Consider the following 23,916-nt stretch of genomic DNA (forward strand, 5'->3'; position numbering starts at 1 on the left):
AGCAATAACATGATGTGGGCGGATTTCCGCCCCTCCAGCCCGTGTCTTAAAGGGAAACGAAGCCTCCAGTAATCCACATGTAATATCCCACCCCTATTGTATTTAGCTGGTTAGTAGGCATGGAGGAGGAGGGAGGGAGTGGGTTGTCATTTACCACTGTGTATATGCCCACATGTGTGACTTTATAGTCAGATGGGCCGCTCACATGTGAGAGTAAGGAAATGCTCAGCAGAGAAACTCTCTGAAAGCTGAGCACGTGTAGAGTTGCCACCACAGCTGCAAAATCCCTAGCTGAATTGGGGACATGAACAGAAGGTGGAGATAGAGAGCAGCAGGAGCAATTAGGTTTTTTGCAGAGTACAGAAAATGAATCTCATAGTGAGTGACTATGAGCAGCATGTAATACAGCATTCATTGATAGTTTTTTATGATGTGGATTTAGTGATACCTTAAGATAAGCTTACCGCATGCTATAGCATACAAAGCTGGTGGCATGCCCTTTGATTCTGGTCCTAAATACAGGAACAGACTAGTAAATGATGAGATAGAACAAGGAATAGAGCTATAATGAGTAAATGCGCTCATAGGGACTACACACTACTGATGCCCTGTGAGTTCAGGATGGTGACAGTCAATGCTTGAGGGCACAATGCCAAGAAGGTGAGGAGATACACGACTCATTTATGATAATCTAAGGAGGCCTTCAGCAATCCAAGTCTGTCACCAGGCACAAAAGAAACATTTTTAGAAAGCAGCCTGAATGTGATTTTATGCCTGATTTAAAATATAAAATAATAAAACTGACTCTTTCTCGCACTGTGCATAACAGGGACAGTATTTACACTGCTCGTAACATGTTCAGCGCTAGGCAGCCTTGCCATAAAATAATAATTGCCACCAGAGTTTTGCTCTAATGGAAGCCATTCAAGATAAAGGTACTATTAATGCTTTTATTTCCAGCATTAGGGGCCTAATTTATGTTATTCTAGAGTTCAAAGTCATTTCTGAAAGTCAAAATGTAAACTCAAAGGCTTTCAGTGGTTTAAGTAACAAAACAGTGTCACTACATATGTAGCATATACTGCTGTTAGAGCACGCCGGAAAGTATACTGAAAGCAATTCATGTTAATGAGCGTTCCGACCTCTGACAAAGTGACATATTCAAATAAATAGGCTTGCATTAAAGACTTGTTGTTATAAGGTAAAACACTATCTTATGTGTGCTTTTTTTTTTTTTTAGCACACTACAATGTAAGTGCAAACGAGAAAATAATAACATTGCTGGAAGTATTATACATATTAAGTGAAGTTTTATCGCATAAGCTGAATGTTCCAGTAAAAGACCCTATAAGTTATTTGACTAGATGCAAAAAATGAGGTTGGATTAGATATTATACAACTGTGTAATCCGAACAGGCTCAGTGGATACATATAATGCACACAATTATCTTTAATGTTCCAGCAACCTTAATGCACTGATTGGTTTTCTATTTGTAGGTAATCTTCATAAGTACATTTTACTAGGTTAACAGTACATGCAAGAACTTTGTGCACTTGGTTTGTGCACTGGTCTAAATATCTTGGTGGAGGGGGATTAGGGTGTGGGGTTGTTTTCCAGGGGTTGGGCTTGGCCCCTTCGTTCCAGTGAAGGCATCAGCATACCAAGACATTTCAGACAATTTTGTGCTCCCAACTTTGTGGGAACAGTTTGGGGATGGCCCCTTCCTGTTCCAGCATGACTGTGCACCAGTGCACAAAGCGAGGCCCATAAAGACATGGATGAGTGAATTTGGGATGGAGGAACTTGACTGACCTGACCTCAACCGGACAAAACATCTTTAGGAAGAATTTGAGCGGAGACTGCAAGCCAGATCTTCTCATCCACATCAGTGTCTGACCTGACCTGACAAACGTGTTTCTGGAAGAATGGTCAAACATTCCCATAGACTCACTCCTAAACCTTGTGGACAGCCTTCCCAGAAGAGTTGAAGCTGTTATAGCTGCAAGGGGTGGGCCAACTCAATATTGAACCCTACAGACTAAGACTGGGATGCCATTAAAGTTCATGTGTGTGTAAACGTAGGCACCCCAATACCTTTGGTAATATAGTGGGTAATTAATGCAATCCATAAAATATTGAAATTATAGACAGCTTGTTATCTCTTATTTGGTCATTTTACATCAATCGGGCCTCGGTGCACTCCAGTTGAACACTAACAATTTAGATGAAGTAAGATGAGAAATGTTGCCTAGGTGAGGTGCCTTCTAGCCTCAATGTAATTTACCCAGCAACAATACTATCAAAACAAGCCATTATCAAAAGATTGAGGAACTAACCACAAGATGGTCAGTGGTAGCACATTATGCTGTATGCTATGATTAAGTGCTGGTTAAGTGTGAAATGAATTATCTAGTTTCTGTTTTTATGGATTCCTCGCAAAAATGGTGGTTATAGCAGTGCGACCATCCAAGTTCTTTCTTCTACTTGGTAGCATTTCAAGTGCTTCCTCAGTAGGCTCTGATCATAGAATTGCACCCACACAGCATGCCCATCCTACCTCCACAGAACCTTTGGCAATAAATCTGTAAGCAAGATCAACCATTTAAATCATTTTTTCAAATAAATGTATATTTCATAAAGAAATCAATCAGTAGATCTCCAGAAGAGAGAGAACACAAAATATCTGTCAGGAAGCTGCTACCTCTTAGATGCACTCTAACTCTAAGGGAGGTTTAGTGGACTTTTTGACTTTACTATACTGGCCTTGTTACTTGATTGACATTAGTGTTTCACCAAACAATTTATTCACTTTCTTAGAATTGTTGTTTAAAGCTTGCTTCACTTGTAAGCGTGTGCTTTTGTGTGCACATTTTAAAAATGCGCAGCATGGTGCCACAGCATGTGGATGCCAATAAGTGGGGGTGCCATTAAGAATAAAAGTTACCCCATACATCTACTAAAGAGCAGGTTGTGCAGGTTAGGAATGCATGCAATTATAAGCGCGCGCAAATCTGTCCTTCACTAAAGTGAACCTAGTCTACAGGTTTTTTTCCAGTAATGTGGATGAAGAATTAAATCCCAACTATGGTTTCACTGATATTTTTGATTTAACCACTTGCCTACTGGGCACTTTCAACCCCTTCCTGCCTAGGCCAATTTTCAGCTTTCAGAGCTGTCACACTTTAAATGACAATTGCTTGGTCAAGCAACACTGTACCCAAATTACATTTTTATCATTTTTTTCCCACACAAATAGAGCTTTCTTTTGGTGGTATTTAATCACTGCTGGTGTTTTTATTTTTAAAAAAAAAAAAGAAAAAAGACGGAAGATTTTGAAAAAAAAAAAAATTCCTTGTTTCTGTGAGTAAATTTTGTAAATAAGTAATTTTATTTCTTCACTGCTGTGCGTTGATTAGGCGGCACCGATGGCCACTGATAGACGGCACTGGTGGGTATGGATAGTCAGCACTGGCGGGAACTGATGGGCACTGATAGGTGGTACTGCTAGGCAGCACTGATGGGCATTGACTGGCATCACTAATGGGCACTAATTGGGGTCACTGATGGGTACCGATTGGGGTCACTGATAGGCACTGATTGGTGTCACTGACGGCCACTGCTGGGGCTTTACTGTAATCAGGGTACTGATGATCAGTGCCCTGATTACCTGTCCTGGTCATACATTTGAGGAGATGCCGCTGATTGGCTCTCCTCGCCATATACTCTGACACTGTGAGGTGAGGAGCAGCAATAAATGGCTCTTCCGCAGTTACATGTGACTGGCTGTGATTAGACACAGCTGATCGCATGGGTAAAGAGCCGTGTCATCGGCTCTTTACCAAGATCGGGGGTGTGCCGTGTCCTAGGAACACGGCTCGGCCACGATCACCACGCTGCGCCCCCCCCCCACGTGCACACGAGATTGGCCGTTCTGGGGCGCCATCATATGATATCGTTCCAGATCAAGAGCTGCTCTGCTCCACCGTCATTTAACGGTGGGCAGGTGGGAAGTTGTTAGAGTGATATTAAAGTCTTGTGTTTTTTTCTTTAAAAATAACAAACATGTCATACTTACTTGCTCTGTGCAGTGGTTTTGCACAGAGCAGTCCAGATCCTTCTCTTCTTGGGTCCCTCGCTGGTACTCCTGGCCTCTCCCTCAAGCTGCTTGCTATGGAGGGTGGGGGGGGGGGCACCCGAGCCAAAACCACTGCTCTGCGTGTCCCTTCAGACATGGAACTGTGGCTTGGCCCCAACCCTCTCTCTCCTCATTTGTTTATTGACATTGATTGACAGCAGCAGGAGCCAATGGCGCCTGCTGCTGTGTCTCAGCCAATCAGGACGGAGAGTTTGGTACTGCTGAAGCTCTCCTGCAACATCGCTGGAGATTAGATGGGGCTCAGGTAAGTGTTAAGGGGGCTAAGGGGGGCTGCTGCACACAGAAAGTTTATCTTAATGCATAGAATGCATTAAGATAAAGTCCTTCTGCCTTTAGAACCACTTTAATACATAAAAGACACATTTTATTGTTTATATATTTATGAAAGTACAGAAATATTCCCTTATTGGATTTGATGCAATTTACTTGAAAAAAAAATCACATTTTTTGTAAACAAATTGAAAGAAACCAGTAGAGAGTTTGCTAACTAAAAGTAGAGAAATAGTGCAATATTGAAATAATAAAAGGGCACTAAATACACTGATTATTACTCAGTAATAGTTGGGTATCTGAAAGCAGAAAACTCCCACAAAATACAATGAAACTTGCAGGTAAATAAAAAAAAAAAAAGTGAGAGAAAGAATTATATGAAAATGTACTCAAAATGTGCCCTATATACATTAACCTACTTTTTACCAAAAAATTTCACAGCCAAAACCCTCAAAGGCAATAATAAATGTTTATACCACTCTGGGACTGGGTGTCCTATAGTATCTATGGAAAGTCTATAAGATTTCATTTGGGCTATATAAAGTAACTGATCACCATAACACCTAATTATCTTTCTCTTGGCCCCCTATATATTACAGAGCAAAATCAAGTTTGTGAATAATATTGGCATGCACAGTTTAACATATTGGTCAAATGTGCATAATTGATCCGGTATGCTTAGTTCCTGTGAACCGAAGCATAACAACCATAAATATAAGCATACTATAACATCAACAAACTTGTTCCTTCTTCACTTAATTCTTTATTTTAGTCTCCAAAATGCTTCTATTACCTCCCTTTCTTTACTAGGACATGGCACCAATCCACCCCTAAACTAACATCCTCCGAACTATTACTGTGTTAAATCACATTCTCTGCGCTATATTGCCAAAAATGCAAATTAAACTGGAATCAAATTATGTTTTCTGGCTTTTTGGAAACAAAGAAAAAAACTTCAACACACTATAAATTTGTATACTGAAAATCCCCCAGGAGAATTCTAACGGTTTTGGCAAGTGATAAGAAAATAAGAAGACGTGCAAACAGAAGAAAAAGGTGCTATATACGTCTATGGAAAGGCATACACATCCACAAGTACTAAATCATTGTAACTTAATAAGAAGCAGAGGGTAATGTTCACAACTGATCAGCAGCCATCTTTCATTTTGATGAGCTGATTGGCTTTTATAGATACAGCAAAATGATGCTCAAGAAGTGCAAGGTCTGACTGTCCTTAAAAGAAATCCAGGAAAACCACTAAAACACAATTAAAATGCACATATATTTACTGTTTTACTAGCCAAAGGATTCTCTATTTTGTTCAGCCAGTCCTATGATTCACCCTTAGTAGACTATACAGACAAAAATATTACTCCATTATTTCTAGGTCCTGCTTTTCTGCTTTCTGTCTTACCTTTCTGCTTCTGCGTGGATGTAAAGATGCTGTATTGTTTTTCCATAAGCTGACCCTTGAAGTAAGTGTGTCAACTGCCAGGCTGTGCAGTTTGGCAGATGTGTCTAAATCACAAGATAGGTTTAAAGTCTCTAAAGCCACATTTTGTTTTAGATATGCTAAGAAGTGGTAAGAACCTCTGTTGAGTTATTATGATTAGTTACAGAAAAAGTGTGGGGTGCTGGATCATTTTGTTATAGTACCTACTCCATTTGGATTCAGGCCTGATTAATGAAACAGGATTCTGTTTTAGGCGACTATCAGATGTATGCCAGCACGTGTCTCAAATCAATTCATGTTCAAGAATAAAAGCACCAGAAGCATTTAGTAAAGTCCAGAAGTAGTTTTAAATAAAAGAGAAGTACAGGAATTTAAAAAAAACTAACATTTATTGTCACCTAGATGGCAGAACTGAGTGATGAATGACTGTTGATCACTCATTTCTTGGGTTGGCTCGGAGCACAGAATGGTGACTGTTAGTGACTGCTCTGTGCTCTGCACTTTCAGTGCTCACTGGAGCGCCAGACTGCGGAGGGGTTGGGAGTGGCTGGCTTAGGCTCCCAGCAGTGAGCTGAAAGACTGAGCCAGCTGCTGGTCAGGTATCTGGGTGGATCCCAACATTTTTGTCAAGATCCCTGCAGAGCCTGGATCGGACTTGTGACGTTACCTGGCAGAGGGTTTTAGCCCGCTGTCTAATTAGTGCACTAATGTGACCCACAGGAAAAGTATGATCAAAAGAGCTTTGGGTATACTTCTCCGTTAAAGTCTGCAGCTGTCAAAGCCGGCAGAATATTAGCATGCATAAGGAGGGGATATACTCCAGAGACAAAGCTATAATCCATAATCCTACCACTTTATAAAACACTGGTCCGGTCACACCTGGAGTATTCTGTCTAGTTCTGGTCGCCAATCCTCAGAAGGGATGTGCTGGAACTGGAGAGAGTCCAAAGAAGAGCAACTAAACTAATTAGGGGAATGGAGGACTTTAATTACAAGGAGCGATTACAAGTGCTTAATTTATTCTCCTTGGAGAGGAGACGCCTGAGAGGGGACATGATAGCGATTTACAAATACCTCAATGGCCATCCCAGCATAGGTAAAAAACTAAAAAATGATTTAGTGTCAAGGAGTGCAAGAGGACACGTTGCCACACAATGAGATCAGAGGAGAGGCCGGCCATACATGGGACCAATTCTGAACAAATTTTCTTTAAAAAATCGTACTTAAAAATTTTCGTTCCAATTTCGTACAATTAGTGGACCGCGGAAACGGCCGATTGTCGTGCAGCCATCGAATTTTAGTGATCCGGCATGTTGGAAATTTTTTGAAAAACAAACTAATTTCTAATCAATGAAGGGACATTAATGTAAGAAATATAATAGAAAAAGAAATGCTCATGAGCTGTGACCTGAAAAGAAAAAAATATGCAGCCATGAAATGTCTTTTCTGTAGCAACAGGAGGTAAAATTGAAGGCTTGGTTGGTCGAATTTTGAAATCAATGGTGGCATGATCAGATTATAAAATACACAAAATTTCTGATTTTCAAAAGGAGGCATTAGGCTACATTCACATGGCCATAACATAGCCATAAAAATTTTACTGATCATTGAGCAAGGAACACAATTTCTTGAATAAATAGATACATTTTTTTAATGCGTAAAAATTGTGCTCTTCTTTTTCAATGGTATACTAGTATACCCACTTCAGCTTGGGAAGGTTTTATCCCCTTCCTGATCAGGCCACTTTTTTGAGATACCACAAATGGAGTTTTCTTTAAGTGGTATTTGATCACCTCTGCAGATTTTATTTTTTGCGCTATAAACCAAAAAAGACCGACAATTTTACTTTCTGCTATAAAACATATCCAAAAATATAGATTTCTTCATCAGTTTAGGCCAATATGTATTCTACATTTCTTTGATAAAAAAAATCCCAATAAGTGTATATTGATTGGTTTGCGTAAAAGTTATAGCGTCTACAAACTATGGGATACATTTATAGATTTTTTATTTTTTTAAATTGTTTTTAATAGTAATGGCGGTGATCAGTGATTTTTAGCAGGACTGCGACATTGCCGTGGACAAATCAGAGACTTTTTGGGGACCAGTGACACCAATACCGTGATCAGTGCTACAGTGATTTTTTTTTTTCATATGTTTTTTTGCATATGTTTGATAGCAGAAAGTAGAAATGTATTTTTTTTTTAAATTGTCTGTATTTTTTTGTTTATAGCACATAAAATAAAAAATGCAGAGGTGATCAAATACCACCAAAAGAAAGCGCTATCTGTGAAAAAAAAAGGACAAACATTTTATTTGGGTACAGCGTTTCACGACTGCTCAATTGTCAGTTAAAATAAAGAAGTGCCATATCACAAAAAATGGGGGTGGTGAAGTAGTTAAAACTGTAACTTTGTCTTCAGGTAAATTCTCAATAAAAGATTGCCGGAATCTTACGGTAAACTGTCTTTAAAACAAGCAGATGGGGGGATTATGAAAAACTGGATTATAAATAGAAAGCAGGGATAAAAACTAAGTTTCTGTTCAAAAAGCGTATTTGTATTTATTATTAAACCAAGTGTAAAGCAACGTGTTTTTTGGGATTGGGGGACTTTGGCAAGGAACAGCTAAGACGCACTAAAAATAAAATGCCACAGGCAGGAAACGTTTATATTTTAACTGGCAAAGCTAAAACATGCAGGAAGTAGAGCAGCGTGAGTTTTATTTAGTAACTGTGTACTGAAATGTCACAGTGTTTGGTCACTTTACTGTGGACTGAGGCGAAACACGGCTCACAAACACCATGGATGTGAAATGATTTCCTATGCAATGCATGCTAACTGTAGGTAATGTTGACATTTAGGAAATACATTTAAAGCTTGAAAATTTAGAACACTTAAGGCCTGTATAAGATTCAAAATTATTTTAGAGGTGTAGTAAATGATTTATGCATCAGATATAGTGTGCATATACAGCTGTCACATATTTTTTTGCATGCAGGCAAGTGTATAAACCCAACCTAAACTTTTTTTAGTTTTTGAGTGGGAAAAAGATCTTGCTGTTGAGTTATTATTGCAATCAATGTCCTCATTGGTGCAAATATTCCCCAATATCTGTCCTGCTGACACCATAAAAAGAAATGAGAGGTATGGGTGGGACAGGAAGACATAGAAAGCAGTATAAAAAAATCCTGACAAATATTCCCATTCTTTTCTATTCTACTAAATACATGTGCTTTAGTCGCTGAATTTGTAACCTACTGAAGAAGCCCAGAACATGGGCGTAACACGTATAGGGGGCTGAGCCAATGACAGTTTATTGCAGCCATCTGTGGGTCAGGAGAGTCTGAATGGTGAGAAAGAGATGGTTCCATTTGATGTATCCATGCCTGTATCAGTGTGCTTTTATGAGAGCATTTTATTTATTTTTTTGTATTAATGAAAAGTTTTTAATATATTACTACTAATAATATTTTGTCATTTTTAATAACTATTAGTTATTAATTATCATTAATATTAAATTAGTAATATTTTCTTATTAAGAATTATTAGAAATATTTGATATTACTATTAGTCCCATTCTGTTTTGCATGTCCTATGCCTATTAAATACGGTTCGAGTAGAGGAAGGAAAAAGTCTATCCACAGATCTGTGGATATTACAGCCCAAGAAGGGGCAAAGCACACTTTGACCTTGATTTAGGATTGGGGTCAGTATTATATGGAAAGCATTCACTTGCTAGTGGCATTTGATGTATTGGAAGATATGTAAATCTAGCAAGACACATTGATGGTCGGATACACACTTCTGAATGGACTTTTTCATATTTTGGGACTTTTTTGTATTAATGATTATATATAGTTGTGCTATATCACTGTTTATGATTATATGCACTTAGGAATGTGGTGAAATCACACATTGGTTGTCAGATGCACACTTCTGAAGGGACTTTTTTTAGATAAATGATTACATATGGTTGTGCTACATCACTGTTTATGATTAGTGGCTGAATCTGTCCCTTTAAGAGAGATATCCCATTACTTTTCAAACCCATGTTTTGGGAAGCAGGTGATTTGGATGGTCTAGAACCCTGGTGCCCCAAATAAGACCTGCAGGCAGCAAATTGACCAATGGAACTTAGAACTTAGTACGTGGCCTGCAGTGTTTTAGATATCAGTTCAGGTCTGGAGAACAGTGGGTTGCACACTGAATGGTAGGGGCTCCAATGGGCTTTAAATGCTGAAAACCAGCTACAGCTGTGGTCTAGCAATCAGGGCCGGAGTTCTATTTCTGCTCCCTTAAGCCAACTGCCTACTGTGGGCCTACTACTATTCCAGTTTCCTGGCTACCTTTGGTATCCAACTAATAGGATGTTACGACAAAGCTATGCAAAGCAGACTGTGACCAGAAGCAGGCAGGCCGAAGGGAAAAAAAAAGTAGAGGAATGGGGGAAAACTGTCACAACATAGACTTCTAGCAGTTTGGCTCTAGGTGCATGAACCAAGTTTAGGTTACTGTAAGTACACAGAAAACTATGCTAGCACAGAAAATGACAAATTTTTGCCCAATAAATCCCAGCTCTGAATTAATGTAGTAATTGCCCTGGATGACAGTTGCTTTACCTGCGGGGAACTGTTAGAAATGGCAAGCATCACATTAAATAAAGCAGATAGACCTGTTTCAGGACTATCTGTGCCAGTTTCTATTTCAGAGTGAAATAGAAACTAGTGCAGGTATATAACTGATTAACCCGGGAAACACCACATTTTCGATATAGAAAACCGCTGCAGTTTCCCACCAGGTGCGACCTTGTCATACAGAATGTGAGTTGTCAGCAGACTCCTCATATTCCTCTCTCTGCCCGTGCAGTGATTACACAGCACAAGCAGAGATGCACATGGTTAACACCCTCCTCCTCCTCCCTCTGCTCTGGGTTGAGTGGGTAGGGAGGTGGGGATGGCTGTGTGATGCAGCTGCAGCTCTTCGTTCGCATTCCTGTGTGCTGTGCCTGTCAGCCACAGAACAGAGAACTTATTGTTCCTAAAAAACAAAGAGACCTGCAGCCCTTTTTTAATGAGGAGCAGCTTTGCTCCACATTCTAAGTTTAAGAGTCTTGCACAATAATTTGTTAATTTCCCCAATGTCATTCAGGATATTAACAATCACACACCTGTGAAAATGCTGCCATTATGTTAATATCTGTCCACACAAGTTCATCTTGATCTTATCGTAATGTTACAATAATAAATTTGAACAACGAGATTAGGTTTTCCTGACTATATGGCATCACAAGGATGAAAAAGCTTTGCAATTTAAGCCTAGTACATACCACTAGTTTTTAGTATCAGCTCAGATTGGAGCCGCTGTACTAACAATCTGATGTTAGCACAACTATCTCCTCTGCTCAGCTTTTATGTTCTGATGGGGGGACGTCCCTCAGCCAGAACACTCCAGTCAGCAATTTCAGCCATTTGCTGAGAGTACCGATCAGGAGCCAGTCGGCAGACCGTTTTCGGTCATGAGGCTTTAACAGAAGCCGGCCAAAAAACCAAATGTCGGCCAGTTTCTTTTAAACTGGCCGATGCCAGCCAACCATTGGCCCATGTGTTACTAGGCTTTAGTCTATCAAGAAAGAAGCTGGGTGAGAGAATTCCACAAAAAATAGCATTCTAGAAGAACAGCAAGATAGAACATGTATTTCAAAATGCTCATTAATGGCATCCTAATAAATTATAATACCAAATTTACAAAAGTAAGCCATTTTACAGCCCTCTAGAAATTTCAGGGGCCACACTCAAGGTGACTCAGAGCTGTTTTTAAAGACATACAGTATGATTGGTTACTAGTCTTCCTAGGGTAACATTTATGACACTGAACATTCCCTCAGTGCTGATGAAGTGTAGCTAAATTCCCAATTCTACACTAAATTGAAAGCCTACATTATTTAAATTGAATCTAATTGCATTTGATCACAACACATATAAACCAGCACTGAAATGTATTGCCCTAAAGTCTAGGAGAAGAGCAAGACCTCCATACAGTTCTTCTTGCTAAATTAGTCACAAATGTTCTGAGGTGGCCAAAAGAGGGAAACAAAATAAAAAGCAAGTTATATCACATATAGTAATATAACATATAGTAATTGTGACAACTCTGCTGCCCTAGGCAATGACACCTGTCCCTTATGGTAAGCCCAGCCCTGCTCAAAGATTAAAAATGTAATCGTGAAGATTAAACATATGCGCTCTGAGGAAAAGTACTTAGAAAGCGAGTCTGGCTTTGCAAGTGTACATACTAGTTTGTCAGATGCTGGTCTAATTAGGCCTCATTATGCCAGTGCTGTGGTTATTCTTAAAGTGTTTGTAAAGAAAAAAATAAATAAAAATGTGATACTTACCTGTTCTGTGCAATGGATTTGAACAGAGCAGCGCCGGAGCTCTGGGCCCCTTCCAGAGATGTATAGTAACTAAGTAGAACTACTTCACTACTGTACTTAAGTACCGAAAGGCGGTATCTGTACTTTCCTAGAGTAGAATTTTTTTCTCCTACTTCCACTTCACTACATTTTTTTCAATCATTTCAATACTTCTACTCCGATATTTTTTTTTTGTGCTGCATAGTTACTCGTTACTATTATAAAAATTACCACTGCCAGAACAGTAGATGGCAGGTTTCATGAAGCTCAAAACATGTGTATTATCAGCACATACGAAAATAAAAGCTACTGTATGTATAAATAAAAGCTGCATTTGAAATAATAAAAAACAATATGATGTTCAAACTTTTGACTTCTTTCTTTAATAACTACATAACACAGTACTTGTACTTTTACTTTCAGTACTTGAGTAGCAATTTTTTTTTCAAAACTACTGGTACTTTTACTTTCAGTACTTGAGTAGCAAAATTTTTAAAAAAACTACTTGCAATACTTAAGTACAAAAAATGTTGAATACTTTAGTACTTCTACTCAAGTCACTTTTTGATCGAGCACTTCCACTTCTACTCAAGTCACTTTTTGATCGAGCACTTGTACTTTTACTTAAGTATGGGTTTCGAGTACTTTATACAACTCTGGCCCCTTCCCCTTTGCCAAGTGCCTCCATAGCAAGCTCAGGCATGCTCACTCCCAAGCCAGCTTTCTTAGTCCAAAAGACACAGAGAGTTCGGCTCAGTCCCACCCTGCCTCACTGGTTGTAACTGATATAAGTGGAAGCCAAGGGCTCCTGCTGCTGCATCTCAGTCAATGAAGAGGTAGAGAACTGTGAGAGCCTCGGCTCTCATGCACATTTCTAGATCAAGATCAGGCTTAGGTAAGTATTAGAGGGGGCTGAGGGGGGATCTGCACACTGAAGGGGTTTTTTTTTTTTACCTTCACACTTGGAATGCATGAAGGTAAAAAACATTCAGCCTTTACAACCACTTCAAGATCCATATCACACTAGTGATATGGTCATTGGTGACAACTCATGAGTGATAGGATTGCTATTACTCATGAGTTGCTTTCATCTATTTTTACAGTGTTGCTCCCTCACTAGTTGTAACACTACATAGTCACCCTGGCTGTCAATGCCTTTCTGTTATGTCCAGAAAGAAAGTGGCTTTCTTGCCCTCTCTCTTTATTCTCTCTGAAATAAATCCTTTTCAGTATAACTGTTGGAAATGAGTACTTCTGTTATGGACTTACCTGCATATATAGCCCCCTAGCCCAGTTTAGGCCATCTACCAGAAGAGATAGGGGAAGCATGACTGCTATAATCACATGTGGTGGAGGATGCGGTAATGGGTGATAAAAAAGTTATTACTGCTGCTCATCAGCTGACTACCAGAATTCAGTAAAAGGTCCTGGAAGTTTTCAAGGGCATTGTATGACAACTGGTTACCTACAGTACAGAATCCTCTGAAGTAGGGAACAGCCCTACACACAAAACATATGTGTTTGTTTTAGCTAATTACATATGGAAACTAGGCTTAGCAATGTTTGTGCTTCACTTCTGCTCTTGTATGAGTGCAAGTCTTGCAAAATACACTGTTTAACAATGATTTAATTAAATCGATACAAGTTGTAGGAGCTTATAATGTAACTGGTTTATTTTAATCGGCTACATCGATCAGCTAAAATGTAAAAACCTATATCAAAAACTATTTTCAGGAAAATCCTTCAGCAGTGGAGGTCAACTTACATGATATTGGAGGCATCAAGTGTGGCCTCTGACATCACCAAAGGGCCTCATATAGTATTCTGTAATTTTAATGCTGCAGAAAGATGTCATAGACTACAGACATTTAGCAAGAAATAGTCAGAGATTGCAAGCATAGTATAAAATCTGCTATGAAAAGAAATTGGGGGCAAGTTTCAAAATACAATTGAGGAAGTGAGCTTCCATTTAGATAGGGGGAGGCCTGTGGATGTGGTGTATCTGGATTTTAAGAAAGCATTCGATAAAATTCCCCATAAACACTTAATCTATAAGGTGAGGTCTGTTGGCATGGACCATAAGGTTTGTTCTTGGATAAAAAACTGGTTACAGGGTCGCGTCCAAAGGTTAGTGATGAATAATATGTTGCCAGATTGGTCTGGAGTAGTAAGTGGAATACCTCAGGGTTCTGTCTTGGGACCAATTCTGTTTAATTTCTTCATAAATGATATAGAGGATGGGATACATAGCTCAATCTCAGTGTTTGCGGATGACACACAAATAAGCAGGGCAGTAACTTCACATCAGGATAGACATTTTACAGAAAGACCTGAACAAAATAATTGGGGTGGGCAACTACATGGCAAATGGGTTTTAATGTGGAGAAATGTAAGGTAATGCATTTGGGGGCTAAAAACATAAACACAAACTACTCACTAGGGGGAGAACGTCTGGGGGAATTAAGGATGGAGAAAGATCTTGGGGTCCTAGTGGAAGACAGACTGAGCAATAGCATGCAATGTCAAGCTGCAGATACCAAAGCTGGCAGAATATTAGCATGTATAAAAAAGGGGGATATACTCAAGAGTTAAAACTATAATCCTGCCACTTTAAAACAAAAAAAAAAAACTCTGGTTCGGCCACATCTGGAGTATTCTGTCCAGTTCTGGTCATCAATCCTCAGAAGGGATGTGCTGTAGCTGGAGAGAGTCCAAAGAAGGGCAACAAAATTCATACAGGGATTGGATGACCTCAATTATGAGGAACGACTACAAGCAACAAATTTATTCTCACTGGAGAAGAGACATGATAGCGATTTACAAATACCTCAATGATGATCCAAGCATAGGAAAAAACTATTCAGTCTCAGGAAGTGTAAGAAGACACGGGGCACACAATGAGATTGGAGGATAAGCGGTTTAACCTGAAGCTGCACAAGGGGGTTTTCACTATCAGGGCGATAAGGGGGTGGAAATCTCTTCCACAATTAGTGGTGTCTGCGGGGAGTATTGATATTTTTAAAAGACTCTTGGATGTGCATCTTAGTGAACACAATATACAGGAATATGTGAAAATATTATTGGCACTGACACACATACACCACACCTACACAGGTTGAACTGGATGGACTATTGCCTTTATTCAACCTTACCTACTATGTAACTATGTAACAATCATAGACTGGAGACATATTATATGAGACTTCTAGAGATCACGGTTATTACACCCAATTACAAATGAATGCTTTCACATTTGTGCTACCTTCAGCCCCGTACAAACACTCGTGTCACATTTTAATTCTCGCTCAGCATGATCCATTAAAAATGAATAGAAATAGAGTGATAAAGATTAAAGTAATTGGCAGGACAGAAAAAGTATGATAGTGTGAAAGAAAGAAACCAAGCCATTTAACTACTAGAAACTTGTCTAAAGATTATATTTTTTCCCTGGCTAGAGTGAAAACCTTGATAAGGAAAACACAGACTATTGTCTGCAGGGGCCCTGAGAGCCACACGGAGGGTGTCCAGAGGCCACTGATGGCCTCTGGTTGGGCACCATGCCTTTACTGTACTAAAGCTGGACATAGACGGATCAGCAGGAACCGTCCAATTTTCGATTACATGTATGGACGGGCTGGTTATACTGAAGTCGATCTATCGATCGGCTTCAGTACAACCAGCCTGTTGGGTTTTATTTGTTCAATCACTGCCAGCAGTGATCATTGTATTCTGATATCTGGGAAACCTCATCCTGTTGTCAGGATACAATAGATCCATAGGAGGGATTTCCCCATTAACCCTGACTGTGTTAAAGGAGAATCAAGCAACTTTCTTTCCTTCAACCCTGTGGTTAAAAGAAAGAAAATTGCATAATGTATGGCATGCCTAAGACTAAATGTGCTCTCACTAAAAACACATAATAGTTTCCCTTTAAATATTATCATCCTAAGTACATGTTACTGTCTGGCCAATAAAGTGAAAAACCTGAAGCAACTAAAAACCTTAGAGCACTATGAGAAAAACTTACAGATTCTCTTTTCCCTTGGGATTTGCTGTGAGAACGAGAACGGGAGATGTTGCTGAAAAAGGAATCCTTCTTCCCGGCTGACAGCGGAGGAGAGTCTGTGTGGTCACGGCCTCCAGGCAAACTCTCAATGCTCGGAGATGAAGTGACATTTTTGGAGCTCTGGCCTAGAAAGAAACACAGAAAAAAGCTTCAGAACTGAAACATACAAGAAAGGTTGAGCATATGTATTGCTTTGGGGAAAATTTAATGTAATACAAATGCTTAAGGAGAAAAAGCCAATGTGAGTAGGAAGGAAAATTGGTAGCCTGCAACTTCTGAAACAAAGCAGCTCTTCATGATTACACATCGTAAAATCGTTTTGTGGAATATTACAGACAGGGTAGAATAAATCTCTATATTATAATAATGGGTCTAATGTAAGAAAGAAAAATGTAGCCAAATAAATTTATCATAAATAAAAATCCCCACCCTGTTAGGTACCTTCCAGTTCTTATACTGATTTTTAGTATTGCTTTTGTGCTGAACCCCGCTGCTTCCCCTGAAATGTCAACAGCATTATCCACAAACAAGCTGTTGTCAACTGCATAGTATATAGCAGGGGATTTCAATTTATAGCCCTCCAGTTGTTGAGGAACTACAACTCCCATCATGCCTAGTCATGTTTGTGAACGTCAGAGTTTTACAATGCCTCATGGGAGGTGTAGTTCCGCAACAGCTGGAGGGCCGTAGTTTGAGGATCCCTGGTATATAGCAAGCTCTCCCTCTACCTGACAGTGCCACAGTCTGGAGATTGGTCGCTCAGGCCAAACAAACTACATTGCCAGGCAGTCAGCAGGGCATGTTAGACCCCGTTCACACTGGGGCGACCTGTCAGGCAACCTGGTCGCCTGACAGGTCGCCGTAGGTCGCCTGCCATAGAGAAGCTGTGGACCCGTTCTAATAGGAGCGACACAAGTCGCTCTGACTTAGAAAAAGGGTCCGGAGTTTCTTTCTCTGCATTGACTTCAATGATATGAAGTCCGTGCCGGCCGCTCCGAGGCCCCGGCAAGTAGCGTCGCCCCAGTGTGAACGGGGTCTTAATCTGTCATATCCAGCAATATTGGTAGCTATACTGCATGGGGGTAGGGATCAGAGCTACAGCTAAAATAAATATTGAAAGGTGGGTAGCACAGCCCTGGGGGGAAAAGTCTGGGATCATTTTTATTCACGACAGGTGCACTTGAAGTCTCACCCCCATAATGGTCAAATTTAAATATTATCTGGCAGGTTATAGGCAACATCCCCCTTTTCCTAAATTACTCCTATAAAGGTTACATAAGTTTCCTTACTAGCAATGTGATGGTTAAGTTATTTATGGAATCAGACTACTGTAAAGCCTAATCATTGATAATAGAAAAACATGCTGGCAGGTGCAAAAAATCCACAGGCAGAAACAGTCAGATACACTGTGCGATTAATACCATAAACAAAATACTGCTGCGATAATAAAAACACATCAATAAATTGCAAAAAAAGAATTGACATAAAACCATGTAAGTCCATTTTAGATATGTAGAAGTCCCAATCATACGATGCACACACCACTGTGTAATGAAGGGTGTCAGAAAGCTTCTATGTTCACCACGTGGGCCATCACCAGTAACTGAATGGACTCTTACCAGAATCTGTGGACTCTATTACGGAGTCAGATTGACCTGTACACAGTATCCTCGTATCTGTGGCTAAAACCCAAGTGATTTCATGAGTAATATGATGTGCTATACCCTTACAATCAATAAACAATACAGTGCATTACTAAACATGAGTCCATAAGTACTCAAACACCAAAATCTTAATAAACAAAAAAGGTGACCAAATGTGTTAATATATACAGTAATTCAGAAAGCAGATTGGGGGGATTTACTAAAACTGGTGCACTCAGAATCTGGTGTACCTGTGCATGGTAGCCAATCAGCTTCCATCCCCAGCTTGTTCAATAAGCAATAAAACGAATAAAATGAAAGCGGATTGGTTTCAGTGTAGAAGTACACCTGATTTTGCAGTATCCAGCTTTAGTAAATAAACCTCATTGTGTGCTTCTCCCAAAACCAATCCAGTGCTCTGCTACCATCAGACTCAATAGCTGCTTAGAAAATGCTCAGACCCATTTACAGGCGGTTCCCGGGTTACAAACATCCGACTTACAAATGACTCCTACTTACAAATGGAGGGAGACAACAGGAAGTGAGAGGAATTCTACCTCTAGGAAGTGAAATTCACTCATGTAAAAGTTCTCATGGGAAAAAGGTGTTTCCCTTGAAGCTTTATCACCAATCCTTGTTTCCACAAAAACCCCAAATTTTCAAAATCCAGTTGTCATAGGCACAGACAGTGAGGTAAAATCTTCTGAACAGGGACATAGACAGCAAAACAAATGGTACAGGGGTGTTACCCTTCCCTGTGCTATCCAAAAAACGTAAAAATGATTATTTTGGCTGGGGCTACACTTAAAAAATGTACCTGTTCCGACTTACAAACAAATTTGACTTAAGAACAAATCTACAGTCCCTATCTTGTTTGTAACCCGGGGACCGCCTGTACTTGCATTTTTTTATTCAGATAAACCAAGGTACTCACATATTCACACTAAAACATAGGCGGATCAAGAAGTTGAGCCTCTCCGTTACGGGTGGGTGAGTGTCTAGGATCTAACTTTCCACATACTTAAGGTGTGTAAAGGAGCCATGGGGGACTCTGGCAGGAAGTCGAGGTTTGTTTTGGCACCTTAACCACTTAAGCCCCGGAAGATTTTACCCCCTTCCTGACCAGGGGTTTTTTTTGCGATTTTTTACTGCGTGACTTTAACTGACAATTGCGCGGTCGTGCGACGCTGTACCTAAACAAATTTCACATCCTTTTTTTCCCACAAACAGAGCTTTCTTTTGGTGGTATTTGATCACCTGTGCGATTTTTTGATCATGCGCTATAAACAAAAAAAGAGCGTAAATTTTGCAAAAATAACAATATTTTTCACTTTTTTTTATATGAAATTCCCCCCCCAAAAAAATGTAAAAATCAAAATTTTACATTTTCGGCCAATTTGTTTTATGCTACATATGTTTGGTAAAAAAAATTGCAAAAAGCATATTTTGATCGGTTTGCGCAAAAGTTATCGCGTTTACTAACAAAGGGAAAGATTTTTGTCATTTTTGGTGTTTTTTTTTAACGAGTAATGGCGGCGATCTGCGATTTTTTTTGCGGTACTGCAACATTGCGGCAGACAGATCGGACCCTTGACTGACATTTTTGACACTTTTGGGGGTACCAGTGACATTACTGCAGTAATCAGTGCTATACATATGCACTGTTACTGTAAAAATGACACTGGCAGGGAAGGGGTTAACTGTATTGGAGAGGGAGGGGTTAAGTGTGTCCTAGGGGCGTGTTTCTAACTGTAGTGGGACATGGCTACTAGTGTAAAAACAGATCAACGGTTCTACATAGTAGAACCGTCTGATCTCCATTTTTACACAGGGGAGAATGACAGGCGGCTTGTTTACATAAGCCGTCCGCCTTTCTAGCGCTCTACCGACGATCGTAGTGTGACCGGCGGACATCAGGTCCCGGACTCCTCTGTGAACGAGCTGAGGCGGGTGCACGCCTCAGTGGGCGCGCGCTCACCCGCTATTGGCTCAAAACCCGGTGACAGGCTAGTAGCGTAGATCTACGTCACTCTGCCTGGCCGGGGCTGACTGCCGCAGTATATATACTGTGCGCAGTCGGCAACCAGTTAAAATGTCTGGAGGTGACTGATTATATTTTTAAACTATTTTTGTAATGACAGGTTCAGAGTTGGACTGTTCGGGTTTTCCAGTGGGCTAACCAGTACCCAGGATGTTGCAGGACCCTGGCAGCTATGCCAGTATTGCAGCACCCACCAGTGTGAAGGCTATTTTGGGCAGAGCGATCTTCTGCATACTTACAATACCAACATTAGAGCTAGCAGTGCAGGGCACAAAGGGGGTGGTTTATCAAAACTGGAGAGTGCAAAATCTGGTGCAGCTGTGCATAGAAACCAATCAGCTTCCAGGTTTTATTGTCAAAGCTTAATTGAACAAGCTGACATTAGAAGCTGATACCATGCACAGCTACACCAGATTCTGAGTGCTCTGGTTTTAGTAAATCAACCCCAAAGTGTCATTAGTTATTTAACCAGCAACAAACCACCTATGTAGGGGAGCATGCTTCCAATAAACACCTATCTGGAATTACCCTTCAACAGATAAATCATTTCCCCTTACACTGCTGGTCAGTGGAAAGAATGTCTCATTGAATTTGAGGTTTGTCTTTTGCTATGTGTGAGCAGTCTCTGATTGGTTTTTGTTACATATGGTTACATATGAGAAGTAAACAGTTTCTGAAAGTGCCTGGTTACATTTCACCGGCCTCTGATGGCTTTTGTTACATGTGAGCAGTCGCAGTCTTTTGTTATACACAAGCAGTATTGAGAAATAGAGAAAGAATCATGGACTTTATAGGCACATAGCTATAAAATAACAAATTTATTGGTTTACATCAAAAATATTTGTGTACAATTGTAGCACTGTCCCGGTTGGGCTTGCTGTGTGTTGACTTCTTGGGTCTCCCTCTGGACACCTGCAGACAGTTATTAGGGGATTTTTCACATATCCATCCTTACTCCCGTTTGCTCGTTACTCAATAAACAGTCCAAGGGTATTTGGTTTTGTATTTTTTGCGGAACTTGGATGGGAGAAGGGAAGGGTGGGATACTCCAACTGAACTATTCACAGTAGATAAGTGCAACTCTCACTTGGCCTCACCAGGTTACTTGTGGAAGCAGACACACTGCTTTAACCATACTGCCACTTATATGGAAGAATTTAAGTTCTCTTGCTCTCTCTAAAGCAGCAGATTGATGCAAACTACTTTCTCTTTAGGACACTCTCTAGCATCCCCTTGACTGACACCTGTCCACTGACTCTTCCACTGAAGGGATGGCCCTCACGTGACAGGCACCATGACACAGATCTGTACTCACTGTAGGCAGAATCAGATCCTTTCCAGTGTCTCCCTTCCGGTTAGCTCTGCAGGCTATCTAGGTTCAGCTCCTTTCTAACATTCAGGCCCTCAGGTCAACCACCCAAGGCCAAATGGCTGCTTCTACAGAGGAAGGGCAGCCGCCCCCCTCCCTCCAGGACCCAGCTCTCTAGCCGTAGATCTCAAGCACATGTGCTTTTGGCATTTATACAGTCACCCAGCATGCAGCTAGGCACTTTCCTCTGCTAATCAGCAAGGCAGAGAGACTGCAGTTACTGTGTTTGATAGCTAATTGGAGGAAAGAACCACACCCCTTTTCACACAGCAGAAGAACTGTGTTGTGAATAGACAAGCTCCCATTCTGAGCTCTCCTCCCACCCTCCCTTCCAACACAAATTTATCTCATGTATCGGGAAAACCTCTCAGAAGTGACTCATGCTGACAACAGAAGAACAAAGCACCAGAGAGAAATGACTCTTGGAGCTTTGGAGAGAGAGAGAGAGGTAAACACTGCTGATGTATGTGCTTTGTTTAGATTCCATGACTGAGGTTTACAACCACTTTAAAGCTTAAAACTACGCGTTATCTGAGCACCAAAAACCAAAAATGCCAATTTAATTATTTTTATTATTCAGAGAAAACTCTCTTATCCATCCATTTCTCCATTTTTTTTGTTGAAAAATCACTTTGAAAAACACCCCCACTAGCATTTCTTGAGTAGGGGAAGATAATTCATGTAACATTTACATCCTGGAATCCATCTGCCCTTAGCTCAGTCATGCAAGCAGGAGAGGGTGTGCTTAGCTGAGAAAGCCCCTCCTCCCCTCTTTGCCTACTGAAGACTCCTGGAATGTGGAATGTATGACATGCTTTGCCTAGGCATGAAAACCAGGAAGCAACTAAAGAAAAAAAAAATGTAAAACATGCAAATATGACATACTTTCCTATCCATTTAGTAAAGATAGCAGCAAAAGGATTAAAAATAGTCAACGTTGATTGAGAGAGTGAAGTTCCACTTGAAAGTAATATTAAAGGCAGTTTTTATTTTAGTTTCCAATCATTTTTATTGAAAAATTTTCAGTAAAAAGTAAAACTCAATAGGCATACTGAAATAACAAACATATCATACTTACCTGTTCTTTGCAGTGGTATTGCACCGAGCAGCCCTGATCCTCCTCTTCTCGGATCCCAGACCGGTGCTCCTGGTCCCTCCCTCCTGCTGAGTGCCCAGACACTGCAAGCAGCTTGCTATAGTGGCACCTGAGCAGGCTTGCCCCCAAGCCGCTGCTCTGTGTGTCCATTTACACATCTCCCTCTCCCGCGGCCTATAAAAGTGATTCTGTTGCCAGAATCACTTTTACCTAAAAGCGGAACGCTTGACTAAAAAAAAGAGCTGCTGCCATAACCCCGGTATTTAACGTAAAAAAACATGACATATATTTACAGTTAGGCGGTCAGCAAGTGGTTAACAACTAGTCAATAGCTGGTTATTAAGGAGCGGGCCGAGAAGCTGGACGCCGTGTCCTTAACAATAGGTGAGTCATCAGCTGTCAGTGTCATACTAGACCCTTATCCGAGCATGCTGCTTGGCAGGCCAGGATAGGGGGGGGGGTCAAGCGATTGTCCCCTCCCTGAACCACAAGCCCTCAACATAAAGGAGGGTGCTTTGGGGCCCAGTCAATCATGACACCCGCTGCTACCGCCGGACTCGGAAGAAAAAAAGCTCCGCTTACGGCAAAGGCTACGCCCATCTGCCTGCTCCGCTGTGTGACAGTTCTTAAATAGGTAAGAGGTGATGTCACCGACCGCTGCATGCTGGGTCGAGGACATCACAAGGGGACGGTGCCACCAGGAGGCCCTGCCTCCAAGCTATTTAGGAACTGTCACATGGTGGAGCAGGCAGGCAGCGGTAGCCTTCGTGGTCAGCAAAGGTTTTTTTTTTTACTTTTCTCAGGTCCAACGGTAGACAATGGATCTAAATCGGGGGTCATTGTTTTTATAAAGGAATAGTCAAAAACGGTCTTTTTTTTTTCCTGCTTGCTCATCCCCCCCTTTCCTGGCCTGCCCCCCCACACACCTTTTCATGGCTGAATGCTCAGATAAGGATTTAGTATAAAATTTAGGGGGGGACCCCATGCCGTTTTTTGAAAAAAATAGGCACGGGGTTCCCCTTAAAATCCGCACCAAACGCAAAGGGCCTGGTATGGATTGGGGGGGAACCCTGTTTTTTCACATTTTTGTATTGCGGGCAATAGTTTTTGTTTCATTCACCTATCAGCAGGGAAGCCAGCTGACAAGTCATCTGTTGTTCAGGACACGGCAGCCAGCTTTCTGGCCCGCTCCTTAACAACCAGCTAATCACTGGTTATTAACGTCTTGCAGACCAACCGCCTCAGATATACTGCGGCAATGTGGCTTGGCTGCGTGATTTGCCGCACCCATACGTCACTCCTCAGGAGCGAACGTGGGGGCTGGCACGTGCGCGCAGTGATTCTCGAGAGGGAAAGATAATCTCTGGGGCTGGCGGCGGCGATTGCCGCCGGACACCTGCGATCACT

The 23,916-nt window shown here is 40.9% G+C and overlaps 1 protein-coding gene across 1 annotated transcript in view; it reads right to left on the reverse strand.

The window, feature by feature from the left end:
• TBC1D5 (TBC1 domain family member 5) overlaps positions 1 to 23,916 on the reverse strand; it is a 513,309-nt gene that overhangs the window by 69,537 nt on the left and 419,856 nt on the right. The window contains exon 16 of the mRNA XM_082257835.1: positions 16,322 to 16,485. Within this exon, the coding sequence (XP_082113961.1) occupies positions 16,322 to 16,485 (164 nt within the window). The remainder of the gene's footprint in view (positions 1 to 16,321; positions 16,486 to 23,916) is intronic.

Source organism: Pelophylax lessonae (genome assembly GCF_965119305.1).
Source record: "Pelophylax lessonae genome assembly, chromosome: 5".
NCBI classification, from domain to species: Eukaryota; Metazoa; Chordata; class Amphibia; order Anura; family Ranidae; genus Pelophylax; species Pelophylax lessonae.